This window comes from Phocoena phocoena, chromosome 4 (assembly GCF_963924675.1).
Source record: "Phocoena phocoena chromosome 4, mPhoPho1.1, whole genome shotgun sequence".
In the NCBI taxonomy this organism is placed as follows: domain Eukaryota; kingdom Metazoa; phylum Chordata; class Mammalia; order Artiodactyla; family Phocoenidae; genus Phocoena; species Phocoena phocoena.
This window is the reverse complement of record NC_089222.1, coordinates 141,393,165-141,411,419: the sequence shown is the minus strand read 5'-3', so window position 1 is coordinate 141,411,419 and position 18,255 is coordinate 141,393,165. Positions and strand designations below refer to the sequence as shown.

General features: G+C 46.8%; 1 protein-coding gene across 1 annotated transcript in view; it reads left to right on the top strand.

Moving 5' to 3' along the window:
• The window catches only part of DSCAM (DS cell adhesion molecule), a gene marked incomplete at its 5' end in the record, with an annotated part of 740,232 nt that overhangs the window by 579,263 nt on the left and 142,714 nt on the right, over nt 1-18,255 (top strand). Inside the window, 3 exons of the mRNA XM_065875917.1 lie at nt 7,855-8,051; nt 9,031-9,127; nt 9,737-9,865. Of these exons, the coding sequence (XP_065731989.1) occupies nt 7,855-8,051; nt 9,031-9,127; nt 9,737-9,865 (423 nt within the window). The remainder of the gene's footprint in view (nt 1-7,854; nt 8,052-9,030; nt 9,128-9,736; nt 9,866-18,255) is intronic.

Here is an 18,255-nt window from a genome sequence, read left to right as displayed (position 1 = left end):
TCAGTCTCCTATTATAGAAAAATCCAAAATAATAATGGATAAACATAATAGTTCAATTCTCTGTCATGTAGCTTTTTTTCTTCTGGAGCGAGGCAGGCCACATTGGGATAATAGCTTCAGGGTGTCATCAGAAACCCAAGCTCCCATCTTCAGAATCACCTCATGATCCAAGATGGCTGCTGGCGCTCTAGCTATCAGGTCCTGATTTCAGGCTGGCACAGGAGGAGGCAGAGGAAGTCTAAAGGGGTTACAACCAGCTGAGCATGCCTCCCAGGAGTTTTAGATATATCACTGCCTTGATCTCAGTCATATGGCAATACCTGGCTATAAGAAAGGCACTTAAATACATTCTTTCATTCAGGTATAGATTTTTTAATAGTGTCTCCTGTTAAAAACTGGGGAAAGAAAGAAAAAATGGGCTTGGGGAGGCAACTGAAAATATCTGCTCAAGGTCAATAGTTCACACCTACTGTTAGAGTTTAAGGGGCCCCCCAAATAATACCACAGAGTTCAGAATCAAGTAATGGAGAGACACAGGAATAGCGTAGTTTGATAGGAGACTTCTGGAGAATGTGGATTTGTAAATCCTACATCTAGAATTAGGGAGAGTTACCCACCCAGCCCCTGACCAGGCCGGAGGTGCACAGCTCTCCTTTTGCTCAGACACATCCCCTATCATTATGGGAGGTTTGCAGATCTGACACACACCCTCTGCCAACAGGTAACCCAAAGGGACTGGGCCTCGCTGGTTAGTTCCTTCCCAGCTCTCACATCAGTAAGTCGCTGCCCCGTCATGCAGGAGAGAGGTCAGGAGTGCTGTTCTGATAGAAGGTCCCTCCGTTTTGGAAGCATAAGAAGTGGGGGGCAGGTCCTCAAACAACCGCCTACTTGTTTGGGCCGATGGGACCGCACTTCGTTTATGATGTTCCTGTTACTTTATTTCTGGCCTGTAAATTCTTCTGCTCATATGCCCAGTGGCGTGCTAATAAACATTTAACATGCAGATCTCAGAAAAGTATAAATAATAATAAAATATATAATATTAGGTATTGTCAATTCCATATAGCCAATTCAAGCTCACAAAATACTTTTATTGCTTTTCAATGAACTTTTGCATCTGTAGCTCCCCTAAGACACCCTGTAGCTAATGAACCAGCATTGCAACATGAAGTTTGGTTGGTACTTTTGTTTACAGTAACAAGACGGAAGTGAAACAGCAAAGACTTATATGGGGATTTCATTTGGCAATGGTGTGAGTGATTCTTTGCTGACTCAGATGAATCAGACTTCTTTGCTGAATCTTTCATGCTAGAAGAATCATTTCTCAATATTTAGGGCTGTGTAGCCTGCAATGGCTTCAGATATTTAGTCTTCATTATCAGCTTTTCCTCCATCTCTTCCTTAAATTGAGGCAACGAATAAAACAGTAAACCAAGTCCTGATGTATAACCTCTGCAGACGTGAACGTGAGCTGACTCATTACCTTCTAAGTCCCACAGTGTCCCTGTATGTCAGTTTCACACCAACCCACTGTCTGCCTGAGATCCCGGACAAGCCCACCCAGGACCCCAAATCCCTGCAGCCATGAGCATTTCTGATGGGGTCCCCACCCTCCATTGCATTTAAGATGTGGAAGCCACCAGCCAGCATAACACATCTCCCCACCTGTATGCCGTGGCTCAGTCCCTCATACCCGTGGACACGCCCCTATTTCAGCATCTGTTAGGATGAGGCCCATAGTCATCGTCACAGCCCCCATGGAGGCAAAGCATCAGAGCAACTCCCTGCTTCAAATTCAAAATATGGAGAAAGGTATGGAGTTTCTAAAAATACTAAAAACAGAACTCCCACATGACCCAGCAATTCCACTCATGGGTCTAGATCAAAATAAACACAAGAACACTAATTCGAAAAGATACATGCACCCCAGTGTTCATAGCAGCGTTATTTACAATTGCCAAGGTATGGAAGCAACCTAAGTGTCTGTCAACAGATGGATGGATAAAGAAGATGTGGTACCTATATACAATGGAATACTACTCAGCCATAGAAAGGAATGAAATTGTGCCATTTGCAGCAACATGGATGGACCTAGAGATGATCGTACTAAGTGAAGTAAGTCAGAGAAAGATACCTAGGGATAGGGGACTTTAGAAAGGGTTATTATGGGATTATATGAAACCATGTGTGTGAAACTTCTGAAAATTGTAAAGCACCACAGAATTTAAAGAATCTGCCATTCAGTTAAAAAAAACCAGAAAAGAAACAAACTCGAAATATACCTAAACATGGATATACATCCAAATGAAAATAAATATTTTGTCACCTATGTGTCTTCCTCAGCAATGAGTTGTCCAGCGTGGGCCAGACATAACATAAACTGTCCCGTTCTTGAATACTTTAATTAACTTTCCCATCTTCTTCTACATTTTTAGCCCTCAGTTTTATCTAATAAATCTTACTATGGGAAACCAATTCCTGTCTTTAAAAGATGAAGTGATTGTAGAAGCAAAAGAAAGCATCTTGAGTTTCTCAAATAATTTGCCTCCTTAGAATATAATTTTTTTTAATTAAAAAGTCAACTGTGTTTCAAATTTACAAGTAATTTTACAACATATACAAATATGGGGTTTGCCATTATCGTGGAAAAGGATTTTTCACCAGGAACAGTTACCCTGACTCACGTTACTGAGCATCCCTGAGTACATCTCGAGGAGCTGGTACCCACTGCTGAGGGCATCCTACCAAGGGCAGTCGTCTGCTGGCAGTGGCAGTGGCAGTGGCCGTCCCTCTAAATCCTTCCCAGGAAAATGACAGCACCACCTTCTGTTCTGGTATATTTTTCGAAAGAAGACCTTCAGGGATGCTTATATAGAGATTTTGAGTCCCTGAGCACAGAGTAAATTGCCCACAGAACTGACTTCTCCTACCCTCTTGGACACTTAAAATGTTTTTTAAGCCATTTTGGAAGGAAATCTTAAGTATTTTAAATCGTTTTAAACCAACCACACCAGGCTAGTTTAACATTTTTTAATGGTTCAGGAACATCATTTAAAAACCTACAGTGATGGTCCTCTGGGGCCCCTGGAAACACTCAGGGGTGGCTGAGATGAGTGTGGGGTGAGGAGAGGAGGGACACTGGAGTTGCTGGACTCAAGTGGCCCCCGCATCACCATGCGTCCTGAGGTTCATGCCTATTCAGTGCTGTCACACTTCTCTCTTTCATATCAGCTCTTTCATTCCTTCCCTTTTGTTGGTGGTCCCACTCCTGGTAGCCTGCCACTCTCTCCCAGGGTGGGTTTCCATCTGCCATGGGCAGGAAAGTAACTTAACTGCAGTCATGTGTCCTGCTTGTAAATATTAAACAGAGAGCATCAGGGACTTTCCCCTGCTGCTGAGACATTTGCATTTTGTATATTTTGGGGCTATTTTGGGGTTCTTAGACACGATATATGATTGCTTCATTTTTTCATAAATATATTCCCTATGGTTGAGGTTTACTGAAATGATGCCACTATAAAGAAAATTCTTACTCCATGTTTAAAGGAAAACTGATAAGGAGACATGTCCAAAGAACCTCACAAATGAGCCTGGCCTCTCCCCGCCACCAGGTTCAGGAAAGTGATCCCAGGCATCAAGCGCGCTGAGCAGGCTGGGGTCACACACGGGGCTCTGCGCAACAGGGCAGGTGTGCTCCACGGCCCCAAGCACAGGTGTCCAAAGCTTTTGTCCAGGTCTCCCTTGGTCAAGCTGTGAGCTTTCTCTTTCAGCTTTCCATCCACACATAAGATGTCCAAGTTCCACACCCCTGTTCAAAAGTGTTCAGTAGCAGCCAGAGCTGTTTGATGACAGAAAATGCAAAGACAAAGGCAGGAGCAGGGAGATGGGGGGAGAGGTCCACTCTGCTCCCTGCTCCTCCTGGAGCTTCAGCCCAGCCTCCCCTGCTGTGCGAGACACTCTTGAAGAGGGTGCCATGCCTCCCTTGGGCCCTACCAGTGGTGTGCTTACCAGCCTCCTCTCTGCTGGCACCCCATGGTTGGTGGCTATCTGGACCAGTCCATGGCTCCTTTACCTGGGGCCGTTGAGTTCCCAGGGCTTCAGACCTTGTCCTCAGTGAGGAGGAGAATTGGGGAAGGGACCATCGTCCCGGGTTCACAGACCCATAGACCCTTCTCATGCTCCTACACAGGCCACTGCTGGAAGCCTTCTGCCTTCAAGATCTCAGAGGAGGGACAGCTCTGGTCCCTGTGTTTGCTTAGTTCTCCCAGGTGGCAGACATCTCCCTCTCCTGGAACCTTCCTCACCACCCTCAACTCCTCTGTAGTGGAAGCCCCGTGGTGGACCTGGGGTTTCCACAGCCAGGAAGCATGCTGGAGCAGAATTTGCCAGCTCACCTTCTTGCAGCTTATCCTCAGTCCTTGTCTTCTTTGAAGAAAGAATTTGGCAAAGAGACCAAGATTGTGAAATAGAGACAGAGTTTATTCGAAGCAAAGTACATGTGGAAGAGCACACAGGTGAACTCGGAGTGAGTTGCACACAATAGGGGCTGCTTAGGTTGCTTATATGGGGGCATTTTTCCAGGTTGTCTCTGGCCAAGCATCTTGAAGTGTCTGCAGGAGACTGGTTGCAGCTGCGCAGCCTGTCTCCATCATGTGGTTGAAAGGGAACATTCTTTCCATGTCCAATCGTCTTACATAGAGACTGCAAAATGGTGGAGCCACTTGGGAAAATAGTGTGACAGTTTCCCAAAGTGTTAAACATACAATTGCCTTGTGACCCAGTCGTTCCGCTCCTAGCAACCTACCTGGGAAAAATAAAAACATAAGTCAGCACAACAACCTCTACAGAAATGTTTGCGTCATTTGTAAAATCCAAAAAGTGGAAACTATTCAAATGTATACCAACTGGTGAATGAATGAACAAAATGTAGTCTATCCACGCAGTGAACTATCACTCAGTAATGAAAAGGAACAAAAGTACTGGGTACACACTCCAGTATGTATGAACCTTGAAAACATGCACAGTGGAAAAAATCCAGAAAGCTAGAGACAAAAAATATGTATTTACTGTAGGATCCTATTTATAGGAATTGTCCAGACAAGGCAAATCTAGAGGGACGGAATGTCCATTAGTGGTTGCCTAGGACTGGGGGTGGGAAAGGAAAGAATCCATAAATGGACAGGCAGAATCTTTTGGGGTAATCTAAATGCTCTAAAATTTGAGTTGGTGATGATCATACAACTCTATATACTTGTATTGGGTTGTACTAGTAATGTGTGTGCATGTGTGTTGGACAATGTAAATACACTTGTTTTGGGTTGAATGGTGCCTCCTCAAAATTCACGTCCACCAGGAACCTCAGAATATGACCTTATGTGGAAGTAGGGTCTTTGCAGATGTAATTGGTTAAGTTGAAGTCATACTGAATGAAAACGGGTCTTAAGTCCAATGATGGCTGTCCTTACAAGAAATCTGTGTGAAGACACAGAGAAACATTCAAAGGAAGTACCCATGTGAAGATGAGGGCAGAGATTGGAACAAAGCTGCCACAAGCCAAGGAACACCTAGGGCCACCAGAAGCTGGAAGAGGCAAGGAAAGATTCTTCTCTAGAGTCTTTGGAGGGAGCACAGTCCTGACGTCATCTTAATTGTCGACTAGCCTCCAGAACTGTGAGAAAATACATTTCTGTTGTAAGCCACCAGCCTGTGGTCATTTGCTACTGCCACCCTAGGACACGAAGACAATACTAAAACCACTCACTCGTACACTTAGAGCAGGAGAATTGTGTGGTGTGTTAATTATACCTCAGAGAAGTTGTTAATAAAATAAAAAATTTTCTTAAATAGGCCAGAGGAAGAGAGGATGAGGATCAAAGGTTAGGGATGGTAGAGCCAGTTCTGCCAATTCTCAGATACGCAGGAAGAGGAATCTCACCATGGCTGTAAGCGGCTTTCTTTAAAATATGGGACTCACAGTGCGTCTTTTCCTAGGTTCCGAATCTGCCCACTGCACATCCTGTTATCTCTGCCACACACCCACTGACTGTAGAGAAACGTCACAGTGCAGGGTCTTCCATGGGGTTTTAGGCTACAAAGCTGGTAGATCTCTGGCTTGTTTGTCTCAAACCCTCCCGACCGGCCTTGGGGAAGACATGCCCCAGTATGTGCCAGTCTCAGGAGAAGGCCCAGTGTTTCTGTGGTCAAGTGCCCAGGGATGGGGCACTGGAAGGCTCCGAGGTGGGATATAAGGAGCATAGTGTGAGCTTGACCTTATAAATTAGGGAGGGTCTTTCTTTCCATGATTGGGAAAATGAGGTTAAAAAACAGGCGAAAAATGTAACTTTGTTTTACTTCTTTTTAAATCTTCCTGGTTGTTTTTGATAACATCTTGTTGTTCTCTCATGTTTTAAAAATACCTTTAATGTTTAGTGTATGGTTATTTCATGCTCTGTGTCTGGTAATTCTAGCACCTGAAGTCTTCGGTGGGCGCTGATTCTCAACGAGAGTAGATTGTTTCCTCATGTGTTTTATATTTTTGTTTTGTGAGTTCATGTTTAGAGAAGGTTTATCTGGGAGAATCTCAATGGGCCTGGATAAAGGACCCGTCCTTCTGGAGTGTGTTTTTGTTTGCTTTTGCTGGATTCCTCAGGCCCATTACCAAACTGGGGTCACCATCACTTCAATCCTTTAGCAGGAATTTGACTCCAAGCCTATGTAGAGTCAGACCATCTACAAATTCTCAAGGGAGATGGTTTTTCTTCATTCGCAACACAAGCCAAGGCAGTTTGCTTCTCCCTTTGCCTTCGTGCGGTCCTATGTATTGACGGTTTTTTGGTGATTGTCTTGCTCCTAGGATAGAGCCCTTTGAGGAGCTCTGCATGGAGGTTTCCCTTTTATCACCTGCCTCACAGGCAGTCAAAGCACCAGCACTGTGATACCTGGGGCCTTTCAACGTCCTTCTGGCTCCTGGGTTTTCTCTCACTTTCTTATAAACTTAGTATGCATTTAAAAGGTGTCTGTTATACACTGTCCAGCATTTCTAGGTGGTCTGTGGCATGGGCCTGGGGCCTCATGTCTCCTGGTATATTGCCCAGGATGGGAGTCTATAGATGGATTTTGAGGTGGAGAGAGGGAACTGGACAAGTTTCACAAATAAACGTTCCTGTTCTCTCAATGCATCGGGATGAGATTCCCTGCTATAAACGATGAGAGAAGGATAGGTCCAAGGTTTCCACGTGACTGTAAAAGTTTGTGCCAGCCGTGGGATGGGATGTCGAGAGGTCACGTCAGGGATTGGTTAGCAACAGCCAGGGCTCCATCTCAGTTGACTAGCAAGGTTTCGTTCCCATAGCTGACAAGGAGAGTTAGAAATGTAGGAGATTACAGAAGGAGTGTAATTCTCAATGGAAGCCCCCTTTCCCATCCAATAAGCAAGTCACGTCATTGTCTTGTGTGTTCTAGGGGATGTGGGTCTGCCATCCACAGGGATTGGAAGAGAGCAACACCACACGAGTCTGAAACCACAGGGCAATTTCTGCTTAGGGCTCATTTAGTCCAGTTTCATTTTTCTGCCGCCTTCCAAGCATCTTGATCACGATTCTTGCTCAGCAGTTTCCTGAATGCATTTTATTTCAAAGAAACACCTCCTCGGGAAATCTCTGGAGATCCAGTGGTTAGGATTCTGCGCTTCCACTGCCGGGGGCCCGGGTTCCATGCTCCCTGGTCAGGGAACTAAGATCCCACAAGCCACGCAGTGCAGCCAGAAAGCAAAAAAGAAACTGAGCTGTGTGTTAAGGTGGGGGAAGCCGAGAACCCTGCTTTGCCGAGTAAGTTGTGTCGTTTTTGGGTTTTCAGTTCCTGCGATGATTACGTCCTATCCAAACACCACCCTGGCCACTCAGGGTCAGAAGAAGGAAATGAGCTGCATGGCCCATGGCGAGAAGCCTATCATAGTCCGCTGGGAGAAGGAGGACAGAATCATTAACCCCGAAATGGCCCGCTATCTGGTGTCCGTCAAGGAGCTGGGAGAGGAGGTGATTTCCACTCTGCAGGTAAAACATGACAAACATGGCAGATGAGAAGCTACCTTCATGGGCAGAATAAGCCTGTCTTTTCACATACGTCGGTGCATGTGGGTAGCCAATAGCAAATCAGCTTTTGAAACATCTACGAAGCACTGTCTCTCCCCCTTCCCGTAATGGGATCGCTGAGTAGCCTGCCAAAATAGTGCCTTATCATACGTGAAATTGTTATGAGTAAAATTATTGGGAACATGGCAGGGAACCCAACTGTAATAATAAAAAGAAAGAGAGAATGACAGTTAATCCTGGCGGAATGACAGCGTATGTTACGCACATGTTTTAACTTCCTGTAAAAAGAAAAATTAGATGGGTTCTTGGACAAAAAATATTATAAGGAAAATATTTTGCTTCTTGGGGAAAAACCCAACATAAAAAAGTACTGCAGTCTCTTAGAACTTTTAGCACCATTGGCAGTTAGCTGGGTGATTCTTTTAATATGGGGGAGAAACGATGCCGTAGGACACACACGGAAAGAAAAAGTCCTGTGTTTGAAACGCTAATATTGATTCACTCCCAGGGTCCAATCCTGGAGTCCTGGGAGACCAAACCTTTATTGCGGTGTTTATAGATCTGTTTTTTCAGGCAGGGCTGCTTTGAATGCTTTAAAAATCCACTATGAGATTAAAAAAAAAAAAAAAAAGTATATGGGGAATATATATCAACCTGACCGTGCATCCTACATAAATTACACATCCAATTTCACAAGCTGGCAGCTGACGTGGATCGTCTACATTGCCTCTATCCATCTGCACATTTACAATTGTGCTGAAATAATTTGCTCTCAGAATTGTGTGTCCCTGTGTGTGTGTGTGTGAGTGTGTATACGTGTGTGCTTGGGGCTGGGAGGAGGGTGAGAGTGGAGAGAAGATTTTTACAGCCAAAAGCCCTTGAGTTGTTCCCTCGCTCCGTTCTACTGGGTAAGACGGATTTCTCTCTGCTTTACGCGTAGATTTTGCCAACGGTAAGAGAAGATTCTGGCTTCTTCTCCTGTCACGCTATCAATTCTTATGGGGAGGACCGTGGAATAATTCAGCTCACAGTGCAAGGTAGGATGGACAGAGCCTAGGGGGAGAAACACGGCTGTTTCAGGACAGTAAGTGTGTGCCCAGGCTTGGGAACCCGTGTGGCCTCAGCTTGACGTGTCACACTTCCAAGTCCTCGGAAAATTTTGAATCTGTACAAAGTTGGTGCTAAAAGCACCATTTTGCAGATCTGATGATTATGTCAAGATGCAGCCCCAAAACACAGGGAACAAAGTTCGTAAAGGAATTGGGTTTGGACGACTGGGCAGCCCTGATAGTGTGCCTTTCTTGCTCAATTTTAGGGATCCTTATACTAGATGATCCGAATGAAAGTTTAATATCTGGGGCCAAACTAGTTTTTGAGTTAATAGATCCCAAGCCAGACCAGAAGAGTGACACTGAAATCTTCCATGTTTGGTCCAGCTTTACAAGTGCTGTGAAAACTGGCAGATTTGATAAGTGAAAATTTTCCATCCTCAAAAGGGATTGGGGAAAAAAATACTTCCAGGTAAAATAATCGTCTGCCCATGTCAAATGCTGACAAAGCTTTTGTGAGTCACCCTCAGCTTTTCCACTAGCGTCTGTGTCTGAACAATATCTGAACTGATCCCGGGTTTCCTGTTGACTGCACAGAGCCTCCAGACCCTCCTGAAATTGAGATCAAAGATGTGAAGGCACGTACAATCACCCTCAGGTGGACCATGGGATTTGATGGAAACAGCCCCATCACGGGCTATGACATTGAATGCAAAAATAAATCAGGTAAGTCCTTGATTTCCTCCGACTTCATTTCCACTTCAGAAAGCCCTTTTATTTTTTGCCTTTTTAATGGATTTTACCTGTAAGAAGAACCTGGACTCTTGGAAACTCAGAGGGGGCTCTTTTTACCAGTTTGTCTCTTTCCTTGTACGAAGTACACCCACGTTTCCTGTGGTGGGAGTGGTTTTCTGTCGAGATGGCTTCATTGGGTCAGCCCTGCCTCTTTTCTCTATGTGATTGCTCCCTGTGGCCACTTTGGCACTGTCGCCACCGATGGCCTCATGGGCTGCTGCCGACCCGACCTGGCCCCTGTCATTATTTTTTCTACCTCCCTGGCTTCCCTTTGCTTCCCTCATGTCCGAATCCCTGAGTACCAGCTGTGTTCAGTGTCTGTGGGCTGAGCCGAGTGGTGGTGGTTTGCGCAGAGGGCCACGTCTTCTCCAGATGGGCTCTGACCCTGCAGGGCCCTCCTGGATGTGCAGGGACAGACCAGGGGCCCGATTGTAGGCCAGCACTCCTGTGCTTCCTCTGCGCCAGCAAGTGGCCAGCCCGCAGGGAGCTCGGACATGAAACAGACCCACAGCTGTCAGGACCACGACAGGCCTGCCTGTTGATCGCCTTAAAGTGACAACGACAAGGTCACTTGGAACATTAGGACCCATCAGGCCGAGGGTAGGGTACCACCGCTGTGGCTCCTGGTCTGGACTTTGACACAAAAGAGATGAGGAATTCTAGCAGCATCAGCACGTGAAGGGTTGACAGAACCGCAGAGGCCAGGAAAGTGGCCTTGCTTCTCACTCTCCAGGCACCGTGCGTTACTTCAGAGCACCCTGTCGTGACCCACTTAGTATCTTTGGAGCTGATGCTGGAGTAAAAAATTAAGCTGGAGGCAGCTGGAAAGGCAGGTCAGGAGGGAGGAAATGTTTCAGTACGAGTGGGCAAGGGGCAGAGCAGGAGAATGTGTGAGACGGGAGTAGGAAGCAAGTCCAGAAAAAGCCTAAGGGGTGGGGCTTAAGGAAAGCAATTCATGGTGATGAAAACAACTTGTATCAACCAAGACTAGAGGTTGCAGCAATAGTGCTTGAGGCTGGTGATAAGTCACGGGCTGGAAATGCGTAAAAAAAAGATGTCGGAGGAGGTGAAATGGCTTGGCTTGGTCCCCTGAGCCGCAGCCAGAGACCTGGAAGTGAGGTGATGCTTACATGGGACCCGAGGAAGCCTCCTGAGAGGAGCACAGCAACTGCAGTCACACTGTCCCCTGGAAATGTGGCAGGTCCACTGCAGGTGGAGGTGAAGGATGCCCCTTGAGCAAGCTGAGGGCAGTGTTGGTCCCAGCAGGGATCTTTCAGGAATCAGGACCAACGGGCTTGCCCAGGGTCAAAGGAAGAGAGGAGGCGTTGCCTTCGTTCTAAGCAAATAAGGTCAGGATGGAACCCAAGATTGAGAGGTTCTGAGATCCAGGTCTTGAAGTAAAGGAAGTGCTTCTTAGGTGAGACCAGCATGTTCTCTTGGAGAACAGCCTGGAAACTGATGGCAACAATGAGAACTCAGCAGAAACACAGACGTGCATGATGCGGACACTCTGCAGAGTCCTCAGAGGGAGGGACAGACCCCACCAGCCTCTCTGGCTGGGCACTGACCGAAGGACTGTGCGTCTGGGAGCTAGTGCCCACGCAGTCTCTCAGGGGAGCAGCTCGGTGCCTCCCTGTCTTCAGGGCATCAGTCATTTCCAGGTGCCGGTGACAGTCCAGTGGTGACGGTCCAGTGGCTCCCCAAAGGGGTTTGCAGCCTAGCCTGTCCTAGCTCAGCTGTGGCCCTGTCTCTTACCAGCTGTACCCACTCCAAACCATCCTCCTCTGTGAGGTGGGCTCCCACAGCATCACTGCGACAAGGGTCCCTCAAAGGCTGCCCTCCCGTTCCTGGACCACACAGTTACTATGGTTACTCCCACCTGATACTTAGATGCCACTTCTTGTGTTACCTCCACAGGGACTCATCCCTGGTCCACATTCAAGGCCAGACCTCCCTCTCATGTGCTCCTACAGTCTCTCCCCTTCCTTTCCTGGCAGGTGTCATCATGCGTGATCACGTATTTAACTCTGTATTTGTTTTTCAAATTTATCAATATTTTCTTTTATTACATCTGGGTTTTGAGTTAAGTTAGAAAAGTTGTTCTCTACCTCTGGCCATAAAATAATTCAGCCTCTTTTCTTCTAGTACTTCATGTTGTTTCTTTCCCTCTCTTTTCAAGATTTAGATCTCCAAACCATTTGGAGTTTACTCTTCCGTATGCTGGGAGAGATGGATCTAGTTTTATCTTTTCCAAAATGGGTCTTCTGTTGCCCCAACATCATTTATTAAAAGGTCCACCTTTGCCCAGTGATTTCAGATGCCACCTCTACCACATACTAACTTTCCATATGTACTTGAGTCTATTTCTGGACTTTCTATTCTACTCCATTGGTTTATCTATTAATGCACCAGTACCAGACCATTTTAATCACAGAGGCTTTATGTCTTAATATCTAATAAGGCTAGTCCACCCTTGTAACTTTTCCTTTCCAGTGTTTTCTTTGTTTTCCATATATAACTTTAGGATCAACACGTTTAGCTCCATAAAAGCATGTTTTTGTTATTGTTAATGAGATCACATTAAATTTGTTTATTAGCTTAACGGAGAACTGACATTTTTAGGACATTGTGGGTTTACCTGGTCCATCAAAAAATATGTGAAGTTCTAAGCCCTGGCACTGCACAGTGTGACCTAGTTGGGGAATGGGGTCAGACAGCTGTGATTGATGATTATTAACATGTCAGCCCTACCAGACTGGGAGCTCTTTGGGGTGTGCTGAGCCCTGCCCAGTTCCCCTGGACCTAGCACAGGCCTAACATGTGTCAGCACTTCACAGATATTTGGTGAATTCTCATTGAGAAGGGAATGCATTTACAACTCACCGTCTGGCACATAGCAAATGTGTAATAAATGCAGTTTTTAGTATTACTCCAGCGTGCACCAAAATGCTTACACGTAAAAGGCCTCTAGGACCATCTGTGTTTGTTTAACTACTTGCTACCCATTCAGGATCCTCAGTGTCTCCCACGTCTCCTGTAAGTTTCCCAAAGGCAGGGACTCTGATTCAGTGCTTCCCCAGAACCTAGCACAGTGCCTGCTACATAAGACGTGCTCAGTAATACTTGTGGCATTTAATTTACGTGCAGTCCAAACCTAAGAATTATGTTTATAGCCAACAGCATTTTCAAATGCGTAAGCTGATGGGACTGTACATAATTAAAGCAGGAAAGCTCCTTATCTGTGAGGCTGGGGATGGTCAGAATCAAGGGATACATTTCCATCCTTCTACTCCACACACACACACACAGACACACACACACACACAGACACACACAGCCAAGCTCATGGCTAAGGCATTCTTGCAGTTCTGGAACCCAGCAGTCTGAGGGTCAGAATGAGCACCACGGGGGTCCTTGGGGAAAAGACCATGGACAGGTAGCCATGGCCTGAGGCCTGCACCAGGACCTCCATCACTTTCAGTTTGAAAGGCCTGGGGGGAAGGAGCGATCAGTAGCAGGCAGGAATCACAGTCACTGCTGTAGGAAAAGTGTTAGCATTTTCATGTGTTAGTTGCTTCCTCAATAAGTTTTGGGTATATAAACAGTACAGCCATAATTTAAGTGAGTGCAATTTATAGGCAGATTACATAGAAACTGATCCTTCAAGTCACAGCTTAAATGTCACCTCCTCCAGGAAGGCTTCCCTGACTACCCAGTTTATGGCACGCACTTTCTCTACTCATAGAGCACCCTGTATGCCTTGGAACATTTGGTGAGCTTGTGACTGTTTATTTAATAGCTGTCTCCTGTGCTGAGTAGTTGTCCCCCTGAGGCATCTAGTGACCCCTCAGGGTAGGTACTACATCTGAGGAACCCTGTGCTATGTCCTTGCATCACCTACAGTGACCAGCACACACATTAGACTTGTAAGAAACATTTTTTGACTGGTTGACTCTCAACCTGAGTTTTCGGCAATGAAATCATCCCCCTAAAAGATGCTTTCTTCCACTTTTTTGTTAATTTGCTAAGAACACAATGTATGACCACATTCCTAGCAAAGTGGGTCCCTGCAAGCGATCCTTCGATCCTTCAGGCTATGCTTGACCAACCCCAGCAATGGAAACTCACCAGCCCGAGAAAGCACGATTCTGCCTCAGGCTGGCCAGGACTATTAGACATTCTTACATTTCTTGCACCTGAAGCCAATGGCCCTCTTCCCACTGCCTAAGCCTTTTTGGCAAATGACATCCCTTCCAGGATATGAAAACAGATGATGCTCTTTAATTTTCCATTTGCCAAGAAAGACAAAACAGCCCAAGTTCCGTTGCTTGTATCTCCAGGGACCATCTCCTGGCCCACTTGCTCTGATCAGGCCCCGTGACAACAGCCCTGGTGTCATCTGACCAGGCACAGACACAAAGGAGCCTTCGCCTCCCTCATTTGGAATGTTCAACTTTCTCCATGGAGCCCCAATCCCACGGGTTGCTTTGTCTGCCACATACTAGGATCCTAGTGGCCACCGCTTCTCCTCCAGATGGACACCAAGAACCCCTTTCCATCCCCTTCCAGCACCTTGTCCCCTGTGCACGGCTGGCCGAAGCTGTCTGGTGCGTCTACTTCCTTCCCCTCTTGGAAGGCAGGCCGCCTGTCCCCACGTCCCCTCTGGGCTGCCTCTGTCCTTCTCCCCAGGGCCTCACTGACCGGGCCTAGCTCCTTTGCACACCTCCCTTCTCCTCTCTCAGGCCCCCTTCCCCATTTCACCAAGGTTTCTTCTCCGTAGAGAACAAGAAGCAGAAGCAGCTTCCCCTGGGTCCCGATGCCTCCCTTCTCTTGCCCAACACCACAGGTCTCGTCCTTCTCTGAGCTGCCTCTTCACTGCACTTCTTTTGTATAATTTTGTCTCTCAAACTTTGGGCCACCCTCACTCTTTCAGGCCTCTAACGACCCTTCTGAAGATCAAGTTCACCCTCTTACATTTGTCCTTGACAATCTGCCATCCTCCTGACTCGGGGTGTCTGACGCCCAAGCTGGGATCACCAGCGAGCACCCAGTACAACCACACCGCTCCTGGGGGCTCCCCCAGTTCTTCCCATGGGGGATGATTGGGATTTCAGAGGCAGGGAGGCCACTCTGAGCTTCCTCATCCTTTTCACCACTGATCTCTCCAGGGCACATCATGGAATCCTACCTACTTTTTCATCAGATGCTTCTGACATCTCCTCTCTAAACCAAGGGACGAATCTGACCGTGCACAGCTCTCCCACCCTTAGCTCCTACAAATGCAGAGGACTTACAATAATTCTTGGCAAAGTTCCCCTCCCTTGCACTTGACCCAGCTCTCTGCATTGATCCTCCTTGCCAGGAAGCCAAGTTAAAAGTTTGTCAGAGGTTTTCATCTAAGCACATGAGACTTCCGGCGGATACCTGGAAAATTGAAATCCAGTCTCATCCATCAGGCATCCTGCAGAGACTATGTGAAGGTTATGTGCTGCGGGAAGATGGCCTAGAACTTGGGGAAAACACGGGTGAGGTCAAATCCCAGCCCCACTTCTCACCAGCTCGATAACAGGGTCTGAGTTTCTTGACCTTCACAATGAAACTAAAAACCGCTACTTCGCCAGAATGTTGTAAGAACCCAGTCGAATAAAGCAGTCTGTCCAAACGCTAGCTATGCATCAGAATGACCCAGAGAGAGAGGTTTTTTAAAGCACGGATTTGGGGGCACCACCCCCCAGAGATTCTGATTGCGTGTGTCTGAAAGCACAGTTGTCAGAAAGCACTGAGGCGTTTCTGATGTACCCACAGATTTGGGAACTGCAGAAGTCACCTTTGTAAAATGCCTAGAGCAGCGCCCAGAGAGCAGATGCTACGCCAGTGCCTGAGTTCCCCCTGCTGCTGGCTTTTCTCCGACCGCTGCCTTGACTTCCGCCACAAACCCAGTGTCTGCTCTTCTCCCCAAGGCTGAGCTCCGTGGCTCACAGTTCAGATTACCCTTCCCTCTGACTCCCAGTTGGGGGGCCCAGTGGCAGACACAGAGGACAATTCAGAAGATTCCTGCGGAATCACTGTTCTGTGTGCACAGCTTCCATCAGGGGCCCTATTCTGAGGTTTCAGCCCTGTCTACACCCCCAGAAACTCTGTTCCTCTCCTTTGGCCCTCCTGGCCCCGATAGGGAGATGCTCACCACTCTTACTAGGTGCCAGGAACCTCAGCATCCCCTGCGAGTCCCTTTAACCCAGCCCACACCGCGGTAAAGACGCCCAGTAAACGATCTTCTTCGTGTGACTTATAAACCTTCCTCAATGCTACATGTGCTCGCTGTGTCTAGAAACCACCCCCCCCCCTTCCTTCACTGGGTAAGGAGACCTGTAGTCAGTCCTCACAGCCATCTTATTCCTCGCCCTGCTCTCCCCGTCCGTGCTTGCACCCTCCGGCTCTCGGATGTCCAGGCGTTGCCTTTCTGCTTGTGACTTCCTCCTCCTAAGAAGTTTCTTTATTTCACCTACGGTATATTCTTGCTAGTTTTATTCGTATCTCAATCTGCAGTTTCATTTTCCCAAGTGTCAGGATCTCGCTGGGACTGTTTCTAATGCCCGGTGTTGTATTCTCAAGCACATTTCCTTCCTAATCCGTGACCTGCCCATTTGCACATCAGCATCTGAGATCAGATGTAGCATTTTTTAGTCCCTTTCCAGGCTCTTCTCCTGGGTAGCCAGTGCCCTGTTTGTATTCTTCTTTTGATGCCATATCACTTGCTAGAGTGTGTTTGGAGATTTAACTAGACTTTCTTCTTCTTCATTCAGTTACTTTTAAACACTTTGGGATAACCCATTCTTTCTCTTTCTCAACCTTTTCATCTTTAGCCAAACAATCTACCCTTTAGTCATGAGTCGTGATCATGGGCATCATCTTTTTCTTTCAAAGTCTAACCATTGCAAGAAAAGAAGCTGAAAACAGAGCCTGTTCTCCAAGGACCACTCACTTCCTGCCTGAGACCCCTGCCTTGGTCACTCCCCACAGGCTATTCACACGACTTCTTTGGCAAGAGGATGAGGTGGGCGGTAGCCATCACTACCTCTCTGCAGGCTCTCAGCCACGTCTCAGACACGCCCTTGGGGAGGATGGCATGTCTTCATAGCTCAGTCAGTTGCAGAAGCCTCCATAATGGCCTGGGCAGGACCGTCAACGCCTGCAAGTGGCAGGTTCCTCCTGGGGCTGGTGAGCAACTGTCTCTGCATCTTGCAGTGCCTGGGGTTCCTCTCTGTTGTCTCAAGCGTCTTCTCCAGAAGGCCTGGCTTTCTCTTTGTGGGACAAGACTCCTATTTATACGAGATTCCATTGGTATGGACTTTCCTCCTGTCATGTGTCCTCTATTGAATCCTATCCTTCTGTTCTTCCACCGTTCGTTATTCCGCAGAATCTTCTCTTTTTATGTCACTTTCTTCCATCTTCAGTCATCTGGACTCAAATGGTACTTTTGCTTTTAGTTGGATTATTAGTTGTTAGTTTCCATTAGGCTCCATTCCCTGTTACGTGAGAGCACTCAAAGTCATACTTGAAGCTACGTATTCCTTCTGCAAGTCCAGACAACCTCTTGCCCTTATGATGACCTTTGAACAGAGCAGCCCCTCTGAACTTCCATGGTCATCATTAATGTGGAAAGGGAGTGGGGTCATTCCGAAGGCCCAGAGGTCTGTATGTTTGCCATTTATTTATTCATCTATGAAACATGCGTTTATTATTTGTCGAGCTCTGTGTGAGCACTGGGGTTGCAGCAGTGAACAGGGCCAGCGTGGACCATGCCCTTATGGGACTTAGAATCCAAGAGGGAGCACAGACTCTCAGTGAAATTCTTACAAGTGTGATGAGCACAAGGGAGCAAGTGCAAGGGGATCCTAGGGTGGGGTGGGAGGGTGAGAGTATACAAGCATCCTCTCTGCCACCATCTCAGGGGCATCTTGGTTCTTCCACACCCAACATCATCTCTTGACCCCCACCCCTGAGCAGCACCTGCCCAAACTCTTTCTGAAATAAGAAACACTTGTTGACGTGCTCATCATGGGTTGAAGCTCTAAAGCCAGCAGGTGCACCCCTGTCATGGATTTAATGGTAACTCTATGAGGCATATGCTGCCTTTCAAATTAGCTGTGGTTGAAAAATAATTCCTACAATAAAGGATTGGAGACAAAATGATTTCAAAAATTAGAATTGAGAAGTACGTTTGATAACCAGTATTCATGCTGGAGAGTGAGTGAGATGAGTTTTTATGTATTTTTATGTGTTTTTTACCACTCTCCTTTTGGAGAACAAGGGGTCTGATG